A 21,696-nucleotide genomic window follows, 5' to 3' on the forward strand; every position below is an offset into this window, starting at 1 on the left:
CGGCATACCTCTCAGCGGCCCTGTGTGTGTGTAGGGGGGATACCAATATTTATCTTGCCTCCGGGCAACTGGGATGATTTTATGCCACTGAATGGGACATCTGTTGGAGAGAAAGGCTGGGCCAACAGATGGTTCCTTAGGATTGGTGAGAAGAATGGAAACTACCAGTGGGAATGGAAAGCACTGGGTACCTGGGGTGCCTTGGGACACTTGCAAGGGTGGTGGTCCAAAGTAAACAAAATTCAAATTCAAAAGGTGGTGGTCCAAAGTAAACAAAATTCAAATTGGTCAGTGTAATAGGCAAAGCTAGTTCTTGTGGCTTCATGTGCAATTATGTGCATGTGCAGCCCCCCTGTGCGAACATCTTTGGAGAGGTATTTGCACAGGTAGAGGAGGGAGGAGGATGGGGCGGACATCGGAAAAGGCCAGGGTTTTGTGGGAGTCCCCATGAAAACCCTGGGCATTCTCTTGGGGATGCAGGCGGGCCAATGCCTGCTTGGGGTGGGTGGCTGATGTCACATGACATCAGCGCCTGTTCCCTCTTCCGCAGACACCGAAGGAAATGAAAGTCAGTTTAGACGTTCCACCTGACAGTGTTTATGTACTGAGGAGTGATCAGGGCCGACTCTACTAGTAGGCAGCTTTAAGCAGTTGCCTTGAGGCTGCAGAATCTGGAGGGCACCCGTAGGTCTGACTATCACAAACTTAAGGATGATTCTGAGAGAGGAATCTTTGTGGAACCTAATGAAAAACTAAGACGCCACCTCCACACTTTCCCCTGGTGTTCTAGAAAGTCAGTATTGGTGTGTGGGTGGTAGTGGGAGCATTCAGGTCAGGATCATGAAAAAGGTCCGTTATTCCAGGACTGAAAAGTCAACTTTTGAAAACAAATGAAGTTAAATAAAATGGGAAACTCTACAAAAAGTATGTTGTGTGTTTTTTCTCTTATTTCCTGAATTCTTCAAGTCCAATCAAGCTGTAAAAGTTGAAAGGTGAATATTTTTGACTGATGCTAAGAAGTATAATAAAGTGCACATATACTATTTAAAAATAAGTTGTGTCCCCATTCATTTGGTCAAGCACTAACTCGTATGTATGTGATGTATGTATGTATTGAGTATGGTAAAATAGATTAGGAAAACAGTTTGGCGGACTATCTACTTAAAAGGAATATCAAACATCTCTGTTTAAAGAGAAAAATACAGCTACCAGATATCAGAACCACCACAGCTGCGAGACAACAAATTGTCTTACTTTTTTCTAATAAAAGTTAATGCCTACTAACTTTCTATATTTATAAGGTCATACATATTCTGCAGTGCTTTACCGACAATATCAGGCCATTAATCAATCAATAAACCAACCTTGGTTGCATATGGAATAGATATATAGAAAACTCATGGTCATGCATATGTGTTGAGATGCTTAGACTTCTTTCTGCATGCTGATATATTCATGGGCTTGGTGTAACGAATAAGAAATGTTATAGGCAGATGCTGGAGAGTAAAATCCAGAAACTCATATATACAGTATCCTTCCAATTATTTTCTAAAATTATTTTTTATTCTTTTGATGATGATGAACAGTGGTCTTCATCATCAAAAGAATAAAAAATAATTATAGAAAAACAGTCCCATAAAAGTTTGTTTGTTCCTAGAGAACCAAACCCCCCAAACCTACCTGATCCGAGGCAGGCTCAAGGACAACTCACTCCTGTGCCATTTTCCGGATCTAGAATAAGGCTGAACATCATCATCCCACTGTTGGATTCTCGCAAGACCCAGAATCTACAGAAGTCTCACCAATTGCCGCCATTTTCGTTCTGGTTGTGATTGTAGACAGCATGGACATATAATATATGCCATATAAGTCTGCCATATAAGTTTAGCAGTGCTGCCCTGTGCCGCAATATAAGTCTGCCATATAAGTTTAGCAGTGCTGCCGTATAAGTCTGCCATATAAGTTCAGTGTTGCTGCCCTGTGCTGCCTTATAAGACTGCCATATGAGGCCAGTGGTGCTGTCCTGTGCTGCAGTATAAGTCCAGTGATGGTGTCCCTCTGCCCTGACAGGGGTGCTGCTGCCTGTCTGCTGTTCTGTGTAAAAAAAAAAGGTTAGCTGGTGAAGACAGACTGGAGTAAAATCTAGACACATGTGGGATAAGGGCCGAGACTGTTACCTGAAGATTCTGTCTATAATCATGGAGCAAGACAAAAGGCATAAACACAGGCCTTTCCTTGCCAATTCGTGTCATTGGCAGCTTGTTATGTCCTCACTGTCCTCTTCTTCTTGCCTCTTCGCATAATGTGAAAAGTAATTAAATATAGAGGAGGAATGTTTGAAGCTACAGTATCTATGATTCTGAGAACCTGGCAAGCTTTTTTCCAGTGGCCACCGACACTGAAACATGGATTTATTAAACTGGGCTTGTCCTGTTTAAACAATATAAGGGTGGGAGGGAGGGCCCACGGACAACTCCATCTTGCACCTCTTTTCTTTGCATTATATGGTCTGTGGAGCATTGCCAGTTGGTTTTGTCGGGTCCCAAACAAACCAGTATGCCTTCATCAGCTCAGCCTACTATGAGCATCTATTTTATTTTCTCAGCTCCTCCTCCTCTGCTTTTCCAGCTTCTGCAAAGACGCAGTGACATTATCTCACACCTGTCTGTATCATACTCCGGTATGTCTTCATCAGATCAGCCTACTATGAGCATCCATTTAATTTTCTCAGCTCCTCCTCCTCGACTTTGTCAGCTTCTGCAAAGACACAGTGACATTATCTTACACCTGCCCTTATCATACTCCGGTATGTCTTCATCAGCTCAGCCTTCTATGAGCATCCATTTTTCTTCCTCAACTCCTCCTCCTCAACTTTGCCAGCTCCTACAAAGACTCAGTGACATTATCTCACTCCTGCCCATATCATACTCCAGTATGTCTTCATCAGCTCAGCCTACTATGACCATCCATTTTATTTTCTCAGCTCATTCTTCTCAGCTTTGCCAGCTTCTGCAAAGACGCAGTGACATTATCTCACACCTGACCGTATCATACTCCGGTATGTCTTCAATAGCTCAGCCTACTATGAACATCCATTTTATTTTCTCAGCTCCTCCTTCTCGGCTTTGCCAGCTTCTACAAAGACGCAGTGACATTATCTCACACCTGTCCGTATCATACTCTGGTATGTCTTCATCAGCTCAGCCTTCTATGACCATCCATTTTTCTTCCTCAGCTCATCCTCCTCATCTTTGCCAGCTCCTACAAAGACTCAGTGACATTATCTCACACCTGCACGTATCATACTCCAGTATGTCTTCATCAGCTCAGCCTACTAGTCACATCTATTTTCTTCCTTATCTCCTCCTCATCTTTGTTAGATTCTTCAAAGACGTGGTGACATTATCTCTTGCCTAGCACCTGCAATCTCCAACACCGACATCTTTTTTTGAGAAGGACAATTCCATCTTGCACCTCTTTTCTATGCATTATGTGCTCTTTGTAACCTAGTTCTGTCTGCCACTGCATTGCCACTCCTAGATGTGCCACGTGTTTGTGCCATCCACTTAAGTCACTTAGCTTAGTCATCCAGCTAGCTCAGTGCAACCTTTTGGCCTAAAAACAAAATTCTGAGCTGTGAGGTGTTCAGGATCGACTGGAAATGATCGGAAATGAATGCTATTGAGGTTAATTATACTGTAGGAGCAAAACAAGAACGGAGCTGCAGATCCAAAATCAAAACACGAAAAGTGAGTGTGAGAGAGAGAGAGAGAGAGAAAGAGAGAGAAACAGCACTATCTAGTGTATATCCTAGTAATGAATAAAGGAATAATGTAATATTCTACTGCAGTGTTTAACACTTTGAGTGCCAACATCTCTGTGAGAGATGCTTAAAATATTTGCTAAAAATGACATCGTTTTGAGATATGTGCAAATATGAGTATCAACATTCATTGCAGAACTGTAAGCTGCTATTAAGCTTTGTAACCAGCACACCATTCACTGGTAGACGCCTCAATTAGCCCCAGTTGGACCATGCTCTCCACCTCCTTCTTATCTACACTTCAGCTAGGCTCAGGGATCCAGTAGGGCTTTGGGTCCTTGCGTAGTATCTGGGCGGCCGATTTAGAAATCGGGTCGGATCGGTAGCATCGCATCGCATGCGACCAAATCGTATGTGATGCGATGCGATGGTCCCAATTTTTCCATAGGATTCAATGTTAAAATGGTCTGAGTCCATTTTAACATAGAATTCAATGGGAAAAAGGGGTCCTTTTCCTTTCCCCACTATCCAAGTGGGCATGGAGTTGGATATAAACCTAGCCCGAAGCTAAAACGAGCCCGAAGCGTGGCGAGCGTAGCGAGCCCCCGCGAGGGGACACAGAATACTTTTTAAGAAATCTGCGTCCCCTCGCGGGGCTCACTTCGCTTGGCACGCTTCGGGCTCGGTGGCTCGCTGCGCTCGCCACGCTTTATAAAATCAACTCTATGCCCACTTGGATAGTGGGGAAATGAACAGGACCTTGTTAACATTGAATCCTATACAAAATCGCATTGAATCGCATCGCATCGCATGCTATATCGCATGCGATATCGGATGCGATTCAATGCGATTTTGCCAAAAATCGTGTCGAATCGCATCTGATTGTATGCTATAAGGTAAGGCATACAATCAGAAAATCGGCAGCCCAGATACTACATAAGTACCGGGCTTTGTTTCACTACTACAGTACCTCAATGTTCAATGAAGGCTGCATGCCCTGCTAGGGAACAGAACATGGAACAGAACATGTCCATGTTCTGTTGTACCATCTCATCGACCTGCTGCTTTTGCACAAGTTAGGTTCTTTGGTAATCAAGGACTTTTCTACTACCGGACTCAACAACCCTTGCACTGAATCCTCATCAGGCCAGTTTCAAATCTACTAGTCTGACCTTAAAGATGCGAGAGCCAACCTCCCCTATCACCTAATCAGATTGATTGTCAAATTGGGCTGGTTGGAACAAACACCCGGTAATGGATGAGAATAAATGACAGTTGACCATTTGCTTTGAATTGCTGGAAAACTGCCAAAAACTGTCACTCATTCATTACCAGGTTTTTGTTCCAACCAGCCCAATCTGACAATCGATCTGTAGATGTATGGCCACCTTTATTTATCCATTTTAAGTTTTGAGAGTTCTGTTAGGACATTATCCTCTATAAATGTACTTTCATATACCTTATTTTTATGTATGTTCTACTTAACTGTGAGACCTTACCCATTCCTTTTGTATGGGCCATTTTCTCCTCAGCTTCTAACTTTGCATACCGCATCTTCCTTTTAGCTTCCTTCCGTGCTAGCTAACAAAATGAGACATGCATATTATTACCAATAAACCCAATAAATCAATGTATAGGGATATTTATACAATGCAAAATAGTGATATTGATCTATTTATCTACAAAGAAGTACACTATATATGTAGATCTATAGGTGTATTGTTACTAAGTCTATAAAATATATAAAATTCTTATTGATATATATTGTGGGTATCTCTGGGTAACGGGGTTAGGGTACATGCATGTTCCAATTTTGTGCTAAATTTACAAGCATATATTAAAAAAGAAATTAAAAATGTATGTAAAAATGACAATTCTCTTACTATTGTAGTGAAAGTTAAAACTAATATTGCAAACTCGGTGATAATGTCATCTCACTCAATAACATATCTTCATTATATAATTAATACATATTTAATTTTTAATTTGGTATAACAAACATCCATATCACCAAATTTGTGAATTTTTAAGATGAAAGTGAAAGAAAAAACACAGAAAATTGTTGAGATTTGTCTCCAGAATTACCCCATGACTGAATGCAATGCCATAATTATGAACTTCTTTAAATGCTGTTGATGTTCTCATATTAGTGAGTTTTGTGCATGTGATATGTGCTTACAGAATCAGCAAAATGCAATTAGACCTACAGTAAAGTACTTCCTATAGTAAGAAGCAAATGTTATCCCTCTGCACAAAATTGGAAGCAAGGAAAAGACACACAACTATCAACCAGCGAACCTTACATTAGTAGTAATGCAAACACAGTTAAAATAAAGAGTTGCGGAATATCTCAAATATATCAATTTACAGGATCCTAAAAGGCATGGTTTTACTTTTAGGAGACCATGTCAAAGCAAACTTAAGGTGCCTATACACAGTGCGAGGGTGTGTGCTATGCGATGCGCGGTCCTGTGGGCATCCCATCGCACAGCACATAAACTTTGTGCAGCCCTTGCTTTTTGAACTAGGTCCCGATTGCATTGCATCACATGCGATCTATTTAAAAAAGCAAGGGAATATTGTACCGTGTATGGGCACCTTTAAAGTACTGACCTTTTTGACTGAGTGACTAAAGTAAGAGATAAAGGGGGGAGCTGTAACAGGGACGTGCGGTGAGGTTTGTGGTTGGTGAGGCACTGGCTTGGCGGAGCCAGCACCGACAAGCTCTGTGGGGAGCGTTGGGACCAGGTTGCTACTGCGCTGACAGGCAGGTGCGGTAGCTGCCCCATGCATAAGCAGCAGTGACCAGAAAGAACAGCTCCTGCCTGTCAGCGCTGAAAGAAGCAACCTGGACAAAGTGTTCGCCATTGCTGGCTCCACCAAGCCGCCATGGCGTCTGCCTACATACATTTTTCAATAAAAAAAATATGCGGCCAAATGTAATAGCCTTTTAAGGGGCAGACTTGTCTGTGTATGTGTTGTGTATCTGTGTATTTGTGTAAAGTGACAGAGGTGTGTACTGTTTCTGTGTGATAGTGTAAAATAAGTGTGATTTTAAATGAAGTATATTGGCCCAATACTGTTTAAAAGAACCTCTGAGGCTAGTACATTAGGCAAATATACTTCATTTAAAAACACTTATTTTACACAAACACACAGAAACAGTACACACCTCCACCTCTATCACTTTACACAAACACACACCTCTGTCACTTTACACAAATACACAGATACACACCTCTGTCACTTTACACAAATACACAGATACACACCTCTGATACAATACAAATACACAGATACACACCTCTGATACAATACAAATACACAGATACACACAAACAATTCTGTCCCTTAACACAAACACCTGTGCCATAAAAAAAAACCCCAGCCCCCAGACACACATTACCGTTGGTCCAGCCACTGCTTGCAAGCAGCCCAGACAGACCTCCAGCAGAGATCCAGAGCATCCTGGGACAGGCACCAGGACACAAAACGAGAGCGACGGCGGGAGGCAGAAGAGTGACACCGGACAGGAAAGGGAGCGCAGCGTGCGCCGGTGCCCGGTGTCCAGATAACAGCAGAAGCTGGGAGCTCAGCCCAGATCCGCCCACTCCCTCCGGCAATACAGGTCAGCGCCCCCCGGCAATTGAAGTCCCGCTCCCCCCGGCAATAGAAGTCCCGCTCCCCCCCCCCGCAATAGAAGTCCCGCTCCCCCCCGCAATAGAAGTCCCGCTCCCCCCCTGCAATAGAAGTCCCGCTCCCCCCCCCGCAATAGAAGTCCCTCTCCCCCCCCGCAATAGATGTCCAGCTCACTTATAAAAATGGCTGTACTATAAATGGCGGGCACCTCACCTATAGAAGAGCCACGGTGATGGTCAGGGACGTGCTTTCTGCCTGTATGACAGCACGCCCCTGTCACTGAGACAGCACCACTGTGCCCAATCACATCTGTCTCAGTGACAGGGGCGTGCTTCCATATAGGCAGAAAGCACATCCCTGTCACCGAGGCACTGCTATAGGTGCCCCCTTTATGTCCTTTCTAAATGAGCTTTTACAGCTTGGTTCCCAGCCCTGCCCACTGCCCGCCCCTGTGTCTGTTGCTGTAATACAGACAGCGAGAGGCACCGCTCTTGATGCCGCATAAACTAATAAAAAAAAAATGGGAAAAATGATTATAATAATACAAAGCATATACTTATGACACATAATATGTGTCATAAGTATTTTCTTTTAATTGTATTATTATATTAATCATTAATGGCAGGGGAGGCTCTGCCTCCCCTGCCTCCCCTGACTGCACGTCCCTGAGCTGTAGCTTATCTAGACTTTAGTAAGGCTTTTGACATGGTTCCACATCACAGACTGCTTAACAAACTGGAAATCTTGGGATTGGATTCTATGGGGAGAATTCAATTGAGTGCAAGGTTTAGCAAGGTAAAAAAATACCTTGCACACCTAGTGCCCAATATTGGATTACCACAGTTATGCATGCACCCAATCCCTGTGGTATTCAATGTAAAAAAAAGTGTTCATTAGGTTTTCAGTGCTTAAAACCCCACAATGCGAGTACAAAATAAATAATACTTACCTGTCTGGTGCTTTCGATGGTCTCCTCTCTGTTGGCACTGGGGAAGAGGTAGCTGGGAGACTCAGGGGATGGCAAGAGGTGGAAGGGCTTCTGGGCTGGCTCCTAGGGGGTGAGAATACACTACAAGAGGGACATTCACACACACTCATTCACATATACGTACACAGCTCCCAACACCAATGCTGGATGAAGAAGACACTGATTCGGAAGGTGAGTCAATAATGACTTATTAAGCTAACTAGAATAAGTACTTTGCTGGTGTCACCAGGGATCCAGAGCAAGTCTCGATGACTTCTCACAAAATGAACAGTTTTAGGAGAAATCACACTTGCTCTGGAGGTGCGAGGGATGCAATGATTTCTATGAAAAACGTATTACATCTGAGCCTTCACAAGTGGAGCCTGCTCTAGATAAAATGGCGGATACATTTATTGAGAGGGGGTAGCCATGTGCCTTATTAAACAGATCTAAACAAAAAGTCTTAAATATTCCCCGAGATAAAACTTTGGAAACTAAAATGAAACCTTTAGACCCCAAACCCTTAATACCTTGGGTCAATAAATTTAGCCCGGCAAGTAAACATACCACTAAAAAGGCGAAACAATGGTGGCCAATAGTCTCCTCAGATGCACATTTACCATTATTACACAATACCAGACTGTAACCTAGCTACACTAGGTCAAGCAATATTAAAGATTATATTGTGAAGCTAGATATCACGGGGTGGAACAGTCAGATACCGACACATTTTCTATCCATAAAAAATGGATGCCACCGTTGTCTTGTCTGCACTACATGCAAGACCATGACAACGGGGGACAAATTTAAACATCCTCATCGTGAAAAAGTTTTTTACAATAAATTTTTCACTCACTTGTTCCTCCACCTATGTGATATACCTACTTACATGCCCATGCATGCTGTCCTATGTGGGGAAGACCCAGCGTCAATTTAAAGAATGCATGGCCCTACATAGGACAGCAATTACCCAAGCCTTCATTAAGGGATACAGTGACCAGCCTATGCAGAGGAATAGGATTGGTGGAATGGCGCCGCCGGCCTGCCCCCCCCCCCCCTCCACAAATGATCCCTGCATGATATACAGCGGCGGGCAGCGTGTGCCGGCAGCTGCCCTGCCCTGCCCGGCGCCTGCCTCCTGCCTTGCTGCTGCTGCTCGGTCCGGCAGCCATCAATTAAGCGGCCTGGTCTGGGGGGCAGGGTGTCATCTGCTCCCCACAACCCTACCTTCCCAGGTCAGTGCCTCCCGAGTCCCGACCGTCAGAGGGAGGCAGGCACACAATGACACCTGCTACTCCATATATCCCATTGGCTGCTCAGCATTTAAGGGATATGGAGTAGCAGGTGTCAACGGAATATGTGTCTGCCTCCATAGTAGGCTACAAAAAGATGGCCGCTGTACAACCAATGGGTTTCTAGGTTTCCAGGTTTCCTTTCCATGGAACGCAAGGGTGTAAAAAGGGGAGGGCTAATCGGGGGCTTGCTAACCAAGGAAGAGGAGCAGCACGATGAAGAGACACCCACGGACTGGAAGAGAGGGCAGAGGTGAGCAGTGTCTCCTAATATATATATTTGAAAGCCACTCCCCTAACATTACATTCATGCCCATTTTCGCATTCCCTTTCCCTGTGAGAAGCTGGGCCACTTGCTTGTGCCTGTCCCCCAGGCTGAAAGTTGCCAGTCAGCCCCTGTTACAGTGTCTTATATAGCGCAGCAGATTCCGTTACAGCAACTTATATAGCGCAGCAGATTCCGTTACAGCGTCTTATATAGCGTGGCAGATTCCGTTACAGTGTCTTATATAGCGCAGCAGATTCCGTTACAGCGTCTTATATAGCGCAGCAGATTCCGTTACAGTGTCTTATATAGCGCAGCAGATTCCGTTACAGTGTCTTCTATATTTCAAATGTAACATGCCAACACATGTTAGCCACGCCCCCAATTCATTACCGGGGGGGGGGGGGGGGTGCAAAATATGCCCTTGCTCCGGGCACCATGGCACCTAGCTACACTGCTGAGCCTATGGCTCGACACTTTTTGTTGAAAAACCACAGTGTCAGCCAAATTAGATCAATTATCATTGACCATATCCCCCCTCATTGATGGGCGGTAATAGGAATAAGATCCTCATGCAACGTGAGTCACGTTGGATCTATCATTTAAACACACTGTCCCCAGGGGGGGCCAAATGAAACATTAGGCCTCCAGTGCTACCTGTGATTCACATTCTGAGTATTCTGGGTCTGCGATTTCTCCCTGTTCATATGGTTTTTATGGCTGTCATGAGTAACATTAGTGATAATTTTTCTCTTTCCTATCTTGATTTATATGTTCTGTGGTATTATGTATTTCTGCTGTACAATCAATGTCGTATACACCATGTAATCATCGAATCCATGCTGTATTTAAATTGATTATTGCAGCTATTGCTGTAGCAATAGCACAATAATAAATTATAATGTACCCCGTTTTCAAGGACAGACAATGCATAGTACACAGAATCACATTTAACTACACAATGACAATACCCGCCCCCACACCCCCCTGACGTGGACACGCCTACTCTCACCATCACCGTATGCACCTGTCAGCAGTGACCAGCTGCCACCGATCTCCAGGAGTGTGCAGCACCAGTCAGGATCCCCCGGAACAGGGTAATAAAACCAACGTTCCTGGTGTACTCAGCCCGCACTCTCACTGTGTATATATATATATATATATATATATATATATATATATATATATATATATAGACACACACAGCATACCTCCCAACATCTGTGCTGGCTGAGGCGGGACGGTGTGCGCGCCGAAGGCGCGCGTGTAATTTTGGGGGCGTGGCCTGCTGAAAAGGGGTGTGGCCTATACTCGCGTTGCTAACGCGAGGCCACGCCCCCGTTTCTCACCGCGGTGGGGGCATGCCTAGCAGCTCTGTGAGCTGCTGGTCAGCCCCCAGCCCCTCTGCCTGCAAGAATAGACGCACAGCGTCTATTCACGGACCACAGGGGGGGACTCCCAACTCCCCCCCCCCCCGCTGCGGGACACTGCCGGCGGCGGGAGGGACGCGGGAATGTTCCAAAATATTGGGACGTTCCCGCGATAAGCGGGACAGTTGGGAGGTATGACACAGTGTACATAAAAAATACACTTCACACCATAAATAAGGCAGAAAAAAGTTTCATGACCATATAAAGGCGCAAAGCAGGTTCACGTTTGTATAATATATTGTGTTAGCTATACATGTTACACTGTACTTTACAGACATTCTATAGTCTAATCTTGTATGTTGTGACTCATCTCACTCATGCACTGTGCCCTCACCACCATGGCTAACTGATGGGAAGTGTGGTTGGAATGAGTCTAGGGGTAAATTAATTAAGGGGTAGCATTTGATTACCAGACAGCTGGGATCCCGGTGGTCACAATGTCGATGCCGAAAGCCCAACTGTTCAACTGCACCAAAAGTCGCAATCCTGACCAAGAGGGGCTATTCTCCCTTGTGGGGGTCCAGGACTCTCATAGAGGGAGAATAGAACCTATGGTCGACACAAGCATTAGGTCGACAGTGTCTAGGTCGACAGTTAAAAGGTCGACATGGGGTTTTTCACAGTTTTTTTACATGAATGTCAACACAGTCGACATGTACACAGTTTTCAGGGCACCGCATACCCTCACATCACTCGCTGTGCTCGCCATGCTCGGCACACTATTTTATTTTCCCACCACGCCATATTTGATGGTAAAGCATGAAATACCGCCTGTCGGCACATGTCGGCTCAAAAAAACAGTGAAAAACCCCATGACAACCTTTTGACTGTAGACCTAGACACTGTCGACCTAATGCTTGTGTCGACCTAATGACCTGTTGACCTAAACCCATGTCAACCTAGACCCATGTCGACCTTGACCCATGTCGATCTAGAACCCTGTCGACCTAACGGTGTCGACCCAATGCTTGTCGACCAACATGCTGTAGACCAAATTACTGTATAAATGTGCAGTTGAGTAAATATACCCCATGTAATATCCTTGTGCAGAGTTATCCAAACTCTGCCATTACAGGCCCAGATTTTAAGGATAGCCATGCTTGGGCACAGGTGACTTAGGGCGAATCCCGGCACTAGAATGCATTTGGACACTTACAGTATGTCACTTGAATGATTTTTCCTCCCTTCATGGCTAACAGTAAGTCTATACTTACTTTTATCCTGGATGGAGATGGCTGAAATGGGGGCGGGCGCTGATGTCATGTGATGGCAGCTGCCCGCCCCGAGAATGCATGGGCACCTTTGCATTCGCAGGGGAATGCCCAGCATTTCCATGGGCGCTTCCACCATTTTTGTGGGCACTGCTGGGCGTTCCCCTGCAACCACCCTATGTCCGCCCCCTTCCCGCCCAACCTGGTGCAAACTCCCCGGTGAGTGGGAAACTCGCCAGAGGTGTTCGCTCTCTGGATTTGTACATGCACATAATATTCACGCATGCGCAAACCCCAAACATTGGCCAGGGTAGCAAATTTGAACCTGAGCAATGAGGTCTGAATCGGACCCTTAATTAGTACCCCAGGTAATTTGATTTAACCATATAAGGGTATATTCAATGTTTTTTGCGAGCTGTGACAGTGAGCAGTGTTGACACACACATACAAAATTGGGTGCATTACTAAGGAGCCAATTAAAAATAATACAAAATATATATATATGTACTTAGGCTTTCACACCTAATACTCCCATCATTGTTTCTTTTGGGTTGTCAGAGATACTTTTGCTAAAAATCCCTACAGAAATCCATAGATAAAAGTACATTTTATTCTTATTATAACGAATGTCTCGTTACACAATAGTTCAAGCATTAGACACTCCCCTTCTTTTTCATGCAATAGATGATTTTTTTTGGGCTCTGGATTTTCCCCGGTTACAATCTCAATAAATACATGTTGAGAGACCATGGAGGACATCCATTCATCTGCAGCACTCTCCGGGGCTCATTCACTGAACGGCGTAAAAAGAAGCGGTCACAGCTGGAGTCATGACTGGCACACGTAAGTGAAAACTATCTGACTGGGACGTTTCTGCATGACATCCTGTGGTGTAGCTACAGCTCCGCTACACTGTGCATTACATAACAGGAACTGCAGACACTAGTTAACCCTATAGGCTGAGTGCTTAGAATCTATTCCTTTATTGTGTGGACAATAAGCTCAATCAATAGCTATGATATATACTGTATAGATGTTAATGATGAGAACATGGCTTACACATCAATGTGACTTGGTGACAGTTCATTCATTTTATAGACAGGGATTGGGGTGGTCCCCGCATGTTCCTCTACTGACCTTGCATTAAACGCACTTAGGTTTATTCTGGTTCACTCGCAAAAACCATGAGTACTGCAGGTGGGGCTGATGTAACATGGGCAGAGAGAGTTAGATTTGGGTGAGTTATTTTATTTCTGTGTAGGGTAAAAAAAATATATAAATAAATTGGAAAACTCTCCCAAAATCTCTCACGTTCTGATTCTTGCACCCTATTACCTTTGGCCCATGGTCTCACAGAGTATACAGTGTACTGCGCACTGCATCATGCCAGCACTCACTTGGACAAAATACTAGTGTAAATGATAAGGCTTTAGTCACTCCACCTGTGGCCCACTGCACATATAATGAGTGACAGGACTCCAGTCACAATGAAGCAGGCGGATACATATAATGTAGTGTTTCTGATCTGTGTCCTCACCATTTCTTATTGCAGACTCTACATCATCTCAGCTCCTGGTCTCTTTGCTACTAACTGTCCTTGTGAAGTTTGTGTGTTCAGCACCGGTTTCACTTGATTCCTCTGGTGCAGCCGTCAAAGATGAAAATCTTATTTCCAAGTCCGCTATGGAGAGTCCTGATGCTTTGGCAAAACTGATAGTACAGGAGACTGACAGCTTATACAAAGAGGTGAGTGTCTTTCAGCAAAACTAGGTTATAACATAAACTGCCATTGGTGGAAACTGGAAGTCTCTGCTAGACTACATCTTTTATGGATATCCCCCTACTAGACTATGTGTTTGATGGATATCCCCTATTAGACTACATGTTTTTTTGGATATCCCTCTGCTAGACTACATTTTTTATGGATATCTCTCTGCTAGACTACATGTTGTATGGATATCCCTCTGCTAGTACATGTTGTATGGATATCCCTCTGCCACAACATGTGTTATGGATAGCCCTCTGCTAGACTACATGTTTTGTGGCTATCCCTTTTTGAACACAGGTTGTCTCAATAGCCTCTCAATACTCCCCGTTCTCCCCCCCGCCCGTCCACGGCGGGCTTCAGGATCCTCTTCAGCAGCATCTCCGGTCCCAGGGGTGCATTGAGCGAGTCCTGGGACCGCTGAAGAGGATCCTGAAGGCCACCGTTAATGCCGGTGGACCATCAGGGCACCACCAGGAACCAGGTAAGTATGATAAAAAAAAAATCCAAAAAGTGGAAATACTCAACCTTTATAGAAGACCGTCGATGTCTAGATCGACAATGACTTGAGCGACCACTATTGGTCAATCGCAACTAGTTAGACACCTAAAAATAGACAGCAGAGTCTAGATTGATAGAAACAGAACAACGACACAAGCAAAAGGTCGACAGGAATGTGGTCGAATGTTAAAATGTTAACATGAGTTTTTTTACATTTTTTGGTGTCTATGTTGACATAGGTCAACACGGACACCATATAAGTGTACCGCTGCGCTCGCCATGCTACGGGCATTACTTTATTCTCCTACTGTATGTCCACTGGGATGGTAAAGCAGGGTTGCCTACCCTCCCGGAATGATTCACCCATGGGCATACTTCACCCTATTTCTCTACACCTGTGCCCTGGTCTATCCCCATTCCCCCTTCCCCACAACAGACCCCCTCCCGGCCCCCCAGAAAAGGGGGCAACCCTCCCGCATTAACCCCAATCCCCCGCGATCCGCCCCTCGTGGGGGGGGCCGTGAGTAAAATGACGCGATCGCGTCATTTTAACCCCGCCCCCCGCCGTGCAATACCTGAAATACCGGCATTGAACGGCGGGGGGCGTGGCTAAAATGACGCGTTCACTGTAGGCACGCCCCCCAACAGGAAAGCCCATCTGTGGCTCCGCCCCCAATCTGCCTCTTTTAAGCTCCCAGTGATAGCCCCGCCCCCTGTATAACAGAGCTGGCTGCCCTCTCCCAGAAGGCAGCCAGAAAAAGTCGGCAAGTATGTGGTAAAGTATGAACAAGTCGGTTTAAAACAAAAAAATCAGGAAAAATTTGTGTCAATCCTGTCAGTTTTGACCATGTTCATGTTGACCTTTTGCATCTAACTAGTCACGGTTGACCATAGGTGGTTGACTGAGTCATTGCCGATCTAGACGACATCGACCTGTTGACCAGATACATCCTATATACAGATGTAGCTGCCATCATCAGTAATGACCCATTTCGGTGCGATGATCGCTGGGACAGGGACGCACGAATGTACTCATCTCGACTCAGTTGTGCCGGCGTATGCTGATTGGTGCGCCGGGAGCCGCTCCGATGACAGTGTCTCCATCTGTACAGATATATTTTCAATCTGTCCTGCAGTTACGGTAATATCTATTGCAGATGAATACCACCTGAAAGCAATTATTCATTTCACAAGGCCTAATAAGATGTGCGCTTTAGCAGTTATTTATAGGAAAGCTAAAACTTTTCAGATTAAAGAGAGGAGAAAGTGAAACTGGCTAATCAGTAAAAACTTTCAGTCATTTTTATAGTTTTAACTAGTGAAATGTGTTCCAGTCTCTAAATAATTCTCTGGTTTTCCTTCAGCATTCTTGCCAGTAAACTGTATTCAAATTTGCCTCGGTCCTCGCAGTGTCTGGGGGTGTTTAACCAGCAAAGCACATCTCCTGTGACATGACAGGGGGGGATTTAAAAGGATGAGAGATTCAGAAAGTGAGAGATTTGATAGGAAATCTCCAAGTTTTCTTAAAGCGGCAATCATTTACACTGCAAAGCCAGTTTAATTTTGAATTGTAAATGATTGCCGCTTTAAAATTTTTTTGCTTTCTTGCCAAATCTCTCACTTTCTGAATCTCTCATCCTATTAAATTTTTCACCGCATGTATGTACTAATGCTTCATCACTGTGCTATTTTCCAGTCATCTCACAGTCATGTTCCCAGAAAATACAGAATAGTTTTTTTTTTTTTACTTTTTTTATTATCTGTAGCAAAATGACACAACTTCTCTGTAACAGGTTCTAAAACAAGTTTCTAACTTCAGAAATAACAGAATATCCTATAGAAATCACATGTAAATTGAAGCACAAACTTTACTGTACAGCAAAAAAACGCATTGTTGGAAAGGGTTAATGGATTGTCAGGAGAGTGTAAGCCAAATCAAGTACACCTAGCAGAGGCAGTTATTTTGCCCTATGCCTTTGTGATGTCAGTAGCTCTTATTGTATGAATGTCATTATGTATATTTATTATTTGTTACTATTAGCTATTTTATATCGAGCTTTCAATCTATGGCGTAGATGTATTAGGCCTTAAAAAGAGATAAACGCGAGGGTGATAAAGAGTGGAAAAACATCCAGCCAATCAGCTCCTGTCATGTACATCTCAAAGTTGTATCAATTATGGCATGCAGGGACAGAGCTTGATGTGATGGTTCTCTGCAGCACCATTGGGATATTTTTCATGAAAAATACCCTGATGCTGTGCTGCGCATGTTGTTGATGTGAATCAGTGGTGCAATAATAGCCCCACAGACCCCGCGGTCGAGGAGAGGCGCTGAGTAAATGTGGGCGCCAGGAGTCTGCGGGGCTATCGCTGCACTGCTACTGCCTGCCGGGACTTGCAGTTCTACTTGCCTGCAGTCCCGACTCTCTGGGCTCCTCCTGCTGCTGCTAATGAAAAATGGCTCTATAAAAATGTCCACTCCCTTACTGCAGACAGGTTTTGAGGATGCTAGAGGAGGCGGCCTCCTCCAGCATCCTTAAAAATGGTCTGCTGTAAGGGGGCAAACATTTTGTTGGAGGCATTATAAAGTAGCAGCAAGGAGGACCGGAGGAGCGAGTTAGATGAAACTTTACTGGTGGGAAGGGGGAGAGAGAGGGGGGGGAGGGGTGTTGGGGGGCGCTGCTGAAATTTTTTGGCAGGGGGGTGCTTATTTGTACTTACGTCACTGAAGTGACTGTATTTGAGAGTGTGGGAGGAAAAAGTGGACTATCTGGTGGAAACTCCTGGTATGGTGAGGATATAAAGACTTCACACAATTAGGCCATGATGGGAACTGAACCCAAGTCCTCACTGTTGTGATATAGTAATGCTGACCACTACACCATCCATGCTGCCCATTGTTTTTCAGGGTTCCTCCAGCTGTTCTGTGTTCATCTCAGTGTTGATTGTAAACTATTCACCTGTCTGAAGCCTTCACGAGAGGTTGCCATAGCAACTAATCAGCATCCAGCTAGAATTTATCAATTACATTCTATAAAATGGCAACATTTAGTAATATGCTATTGCACGTCTTTTTTAAGTATTATGAATTTATTTATCCTTGTAGCTCTGCAAAACTCCCCATCTCTGTGGCAACAGTATGGAACGTCAGTTCAAAAAGGACCTGAATCTCCCCGAAATCACAGTTTCAGATGGATGTCTGAGCTCAGGATTCACAAAGGTACATACACATCTATATGATATGAACATTTATTTCCTAATTATTTGCACTAACCTACAAACTCTGTTAACCCAGTCATAGGGGTAAATTGAATATGTAGCATTTTCATTTAAGACCACTGCATCTTCTGCAGTTTCACTCAATTCCCCAGGGTCGGATTAAGCACGGGGTGACAGGGGCGGCTGCCCCGGGGCCCTCACACATTAGGGGCCCCACATCAGCACCGCTGCGGTGGTGGCGGGTGGGTGACAGGCAGCGGGGTCGGGCAGCACAGGGTCGGGCAGCGCGGGGTGGACCGGGGGTCCCTGTGGTGAATGGGAAGTCAGCAGCGGGGTCCCTGGGGCGGATGGGAAATCAGCGGCAGGGTCCCTGTGGCAGATGGGAACCAGTAGCGCTACTAGTTCCCATCCGCCGCAGGGACCCCACCGCTGACTGCCCATCTGCCGCAGGGACCCCGCTGCCTCCCCAGCATTGCACGGACCCTGCTGCAACACTGCATTGTTCCCCATTGCCCAGGTTCCACCTGCCTCTATCACTAGGGGGGAAGGGGCCACCGCAATTTTGTTGTCCAGGGCCCCCACAGACCTTAATCCGGCCCTGCAATTCCCTGTAGATTCTCCAAAGTAACATGTCCATCTTGTTGTAGGAAAGGTGCCTGCACAAGATCCACAGTGACCTCCTGCGATTCCAGCCATACCTGCTGTTTTTGAAAGAATCTTTTAAAGAAAGGAAACCAACTGTAGAGTTTATACAACTGAAAACAAACACACTGGGAGAAACGGTGAAACGGGTAAGTGTCAGGATACTGAAAAGAAAACCCGCAGTGCACAAAAGTACAGATCACATTATATGCAAAATAAAATCAGTAGACATCATTGGGTAAATCAAAAAAAATGCCTTCTGTGACACAATTAGTGCGGGACAAAAACATTTTACTCAGCAAGGAAAAGCCCTGTAATTGGCGGTTTACGTGATATTAGTGCAGCAAATTCGAGTTTTGTAGAGTTTTGGCTGAGTAATGATGCTCAGAGCCTATTCCCTTCATCATATACAGTATATAGCGAAGCGTGGCGAGCGCAAGCGGATACCTTCACAGGTAAACCGCACGCGGATACCTTCACAGGTAAACGCGGGCTTCACAGGTATCCGCGTGCGCTCGCCACGCTTCGGGCTCGGTGGCTCGCTGCGCTCGCCACACTATTCTATTCTCAACTCCACGCCGACGTGGATAGTGGGGGTATGAAAAGGTCGGAGGACGCGTACCGCCGCCCCTCGCGGGCTCGCTGCGCTCGCCACGCTTCAGGTTCGCGTTGATCGTGGGGTGGCGTAAACTACTTTTGGGGGGACATTTCACTGTTCAGGAGTGTTTTTGGGGGTTTCTGGGCCATTTACCATTGTTCCCTATGATGATTTGTGTAAATTGAACCATTTAACATTGTTTCCTATGGGAAATCGGGGGCATCGCGGGTAAATTGAGGCATTTAACATTGTTCCCTATAGGGAAATCGTGGGCATCGCGTCGGTACCATCGCACCCGATTTTTTAGTGCATGCAATAGCCGCGATGCCCCCGATTTTTACTCACGATGCCCACGATCATGATCGTTGTGGCCGTGCTAGGAAACAAGTACCATAATTTTTCATATAGTTTGAAAATTGTTTATATGGCTATAAAGATCTTGGCAGTCAGGATGCCAGCATCCCAACTACCGCTGGGAGACCGGCACTGGAATCCCAACATCAATAAGGATACCGCCATTTTATCACTTTTTGAATCGTTCACTGTGTATACACTAGATTTTGCCCAGGAGCTCAAGGTACATCACTAATGATAATCATAAAGTATATAATATAGCATGTACTCAGCTTTAAAGGACAAGCTGCTGTTAATAAGTATTGTATCTAAAAATCTACTTGCTCCATGATCATTACTGATCATAACCCCAAAGGATAAAGTTATCATTATTGTTGTTGTTACTTATTATTATTATTATTATTATTATTATTATTATTATTATTATTATTTGGAAACCTCTTTAGGCTATAAAATAGGAAACTTTTCAGTCAAATTCATGTGTAATTTTCTTTTTCGTAATCACATTGTTCTAGATGGAAAAAAACCCAGAAGAGGAGATTGAAGAGGTCAGCACTGATATCTCAGTTGATAAACTAAAGAGCAGCGATATCTGGAACGAGAAAGTGACAACCTACATAATCCTGCAATCATTCAAAGACTACATGGAAAAGACAACGCGCGCTGTGCGTCACAGTGTAAAAGGAAAGTGATGGACGTACTCACTCTGCTCCACTACTGTGTAGTGAAGACCAATTGTTCTACATTTAGAACAGAGGGCTATTTATGATTATTTTATTTATATTAATTTTATTTACAATTGTATAACATCTGTTAAATTATTTGTTAGATCTTCTATGGAAATATTTGTTTTTATTGTACAGTTTATTTTATTTATTATTATTTTATATTATTTTGTGCATACTATAGAATATTCCACTTATTATTATTATTATTATTATTATCATTATTATCCTTTATTTATATGGCTCCACAAGGGATGTGGAGTACAAAAACTAATAGGCAAAACAAGAATACAGTTCATGTCAATGTAAGACAACAGCAGGGTATATAACAGGCTTGCCTACCCTCCCGGAATTGTCGGGATGCTCCCGAAAATCGGGTACCCCTCCCAGCCACCCGGGAAGGCCGTTAATCCTCCAGCATTGGCAATGCAGCCCCCGCAACCCCCCTTCGTTCTGCGAACCTATAGGAACTTGTTTTGGCCAAATGTCGACAGATGTATTCTTCCGGCAGATGTATTCTTCCTGCATCGCTACTGTGTGTGTGTCAGCCCACAAAATCACCAGTACCAGCATTCTGTATACGTTTAGTTTGCCTCTTACTTTAATGAATTGTTGTTGCTTTTGTGTTATTTATTTTTTTATATTATTTATTGATCAAAATAAATTATTTTTTAATGAATGATTCTGGTGTCTGATATTTGAAATGTGTACCTGTACTCTTTGTATATGGTCCTCATGTATAAAAGGGCTCATATGTGCATAGAAATTTTGTAAAACACAGTGGGGAAATTTGCGAAGAATACAAAATACAGCCGATCCCGGATACAAATGGATACGACCGGCATTGGCCGTATTTCGGGGAAAATAATAGGGATGTGTGAGTTCGGATTGAGGGAATCCTGACAACCCCACAGACACCCCTAATCCGAACTTGTGCTCCCAGCCTGTTCGGAAATTTCTGACCATACTTGAAGCACAGGTCTCCGGACTTCACAAGATACAGACCCTTTAAAGGGGCAGGCGGACGGAAGCCATCTTCACTCCAGTCTAGGAGAGTGAAGAGGCAGCACGCCCTGGCCTCCTGTCTGCTCGCCCGCCATCCCGCTGTCCAGTCCAGTGATAGTGCTGTCTTGTCCAGTGATAATGCTGTCTGCTGTGTATATACTAGTCCAGTCCAGTGAAAGCTCTGTATAGTCCAGTCCAGTGAAAGCTCTGTATAGTCCAGTCCAGTGAAACTGTGTTTATAGTCCAGTCCCGCGAAAGTGATGTATATTCTAGTCCAGCAATACTGTGTGTAAAGCCCAGTCCAGTGATAGTGCTGTATA

The 21,696-nt window shown here is 44.5% G+C and overlaps 1 protein-coding gene across 1 annotated transcript; it reads left to right on the top strand.

The window, feature by feature from the left end:
* The first annotated feature begins 15,833 nt into the window (after window positions 1–15,833).
* Window positions 15,834–20,370, top strand: IL6 (interleukin 6). Its single transcript, XM_083145236.1, has 4 exons — window positions 15,834–15,974; window positions 17,940–18,053; window positions 18,700–18,843; window positions 20,162–20,370. The coding sequence occupies exons 1-4, from the start codon at window positions 15,834–15,836 to the stop codon at window positions 20,336–20,338; spliced, it is 576 nt and encodes a 191-aa protein (XP_083001362.1). The 3' UTR covers window positions 20,339–20,370.
* Window positions 20,371–21,696: the final 1,326 nt, after the last annotated feature.

This window comes from Crinia signifera, chromosome 5 (genome assembly GCF_055691185.1).
Source record: "Crinia signifera chromosome 5, ASM5569118v1, whole genome shotgun sequence".
Classification (NCBI taxonomy): Eukaryota; Metazoa; Chordata; class Amphibia; order Anura; family Myobatrachidae; genus Crinia; species Crinia signifera.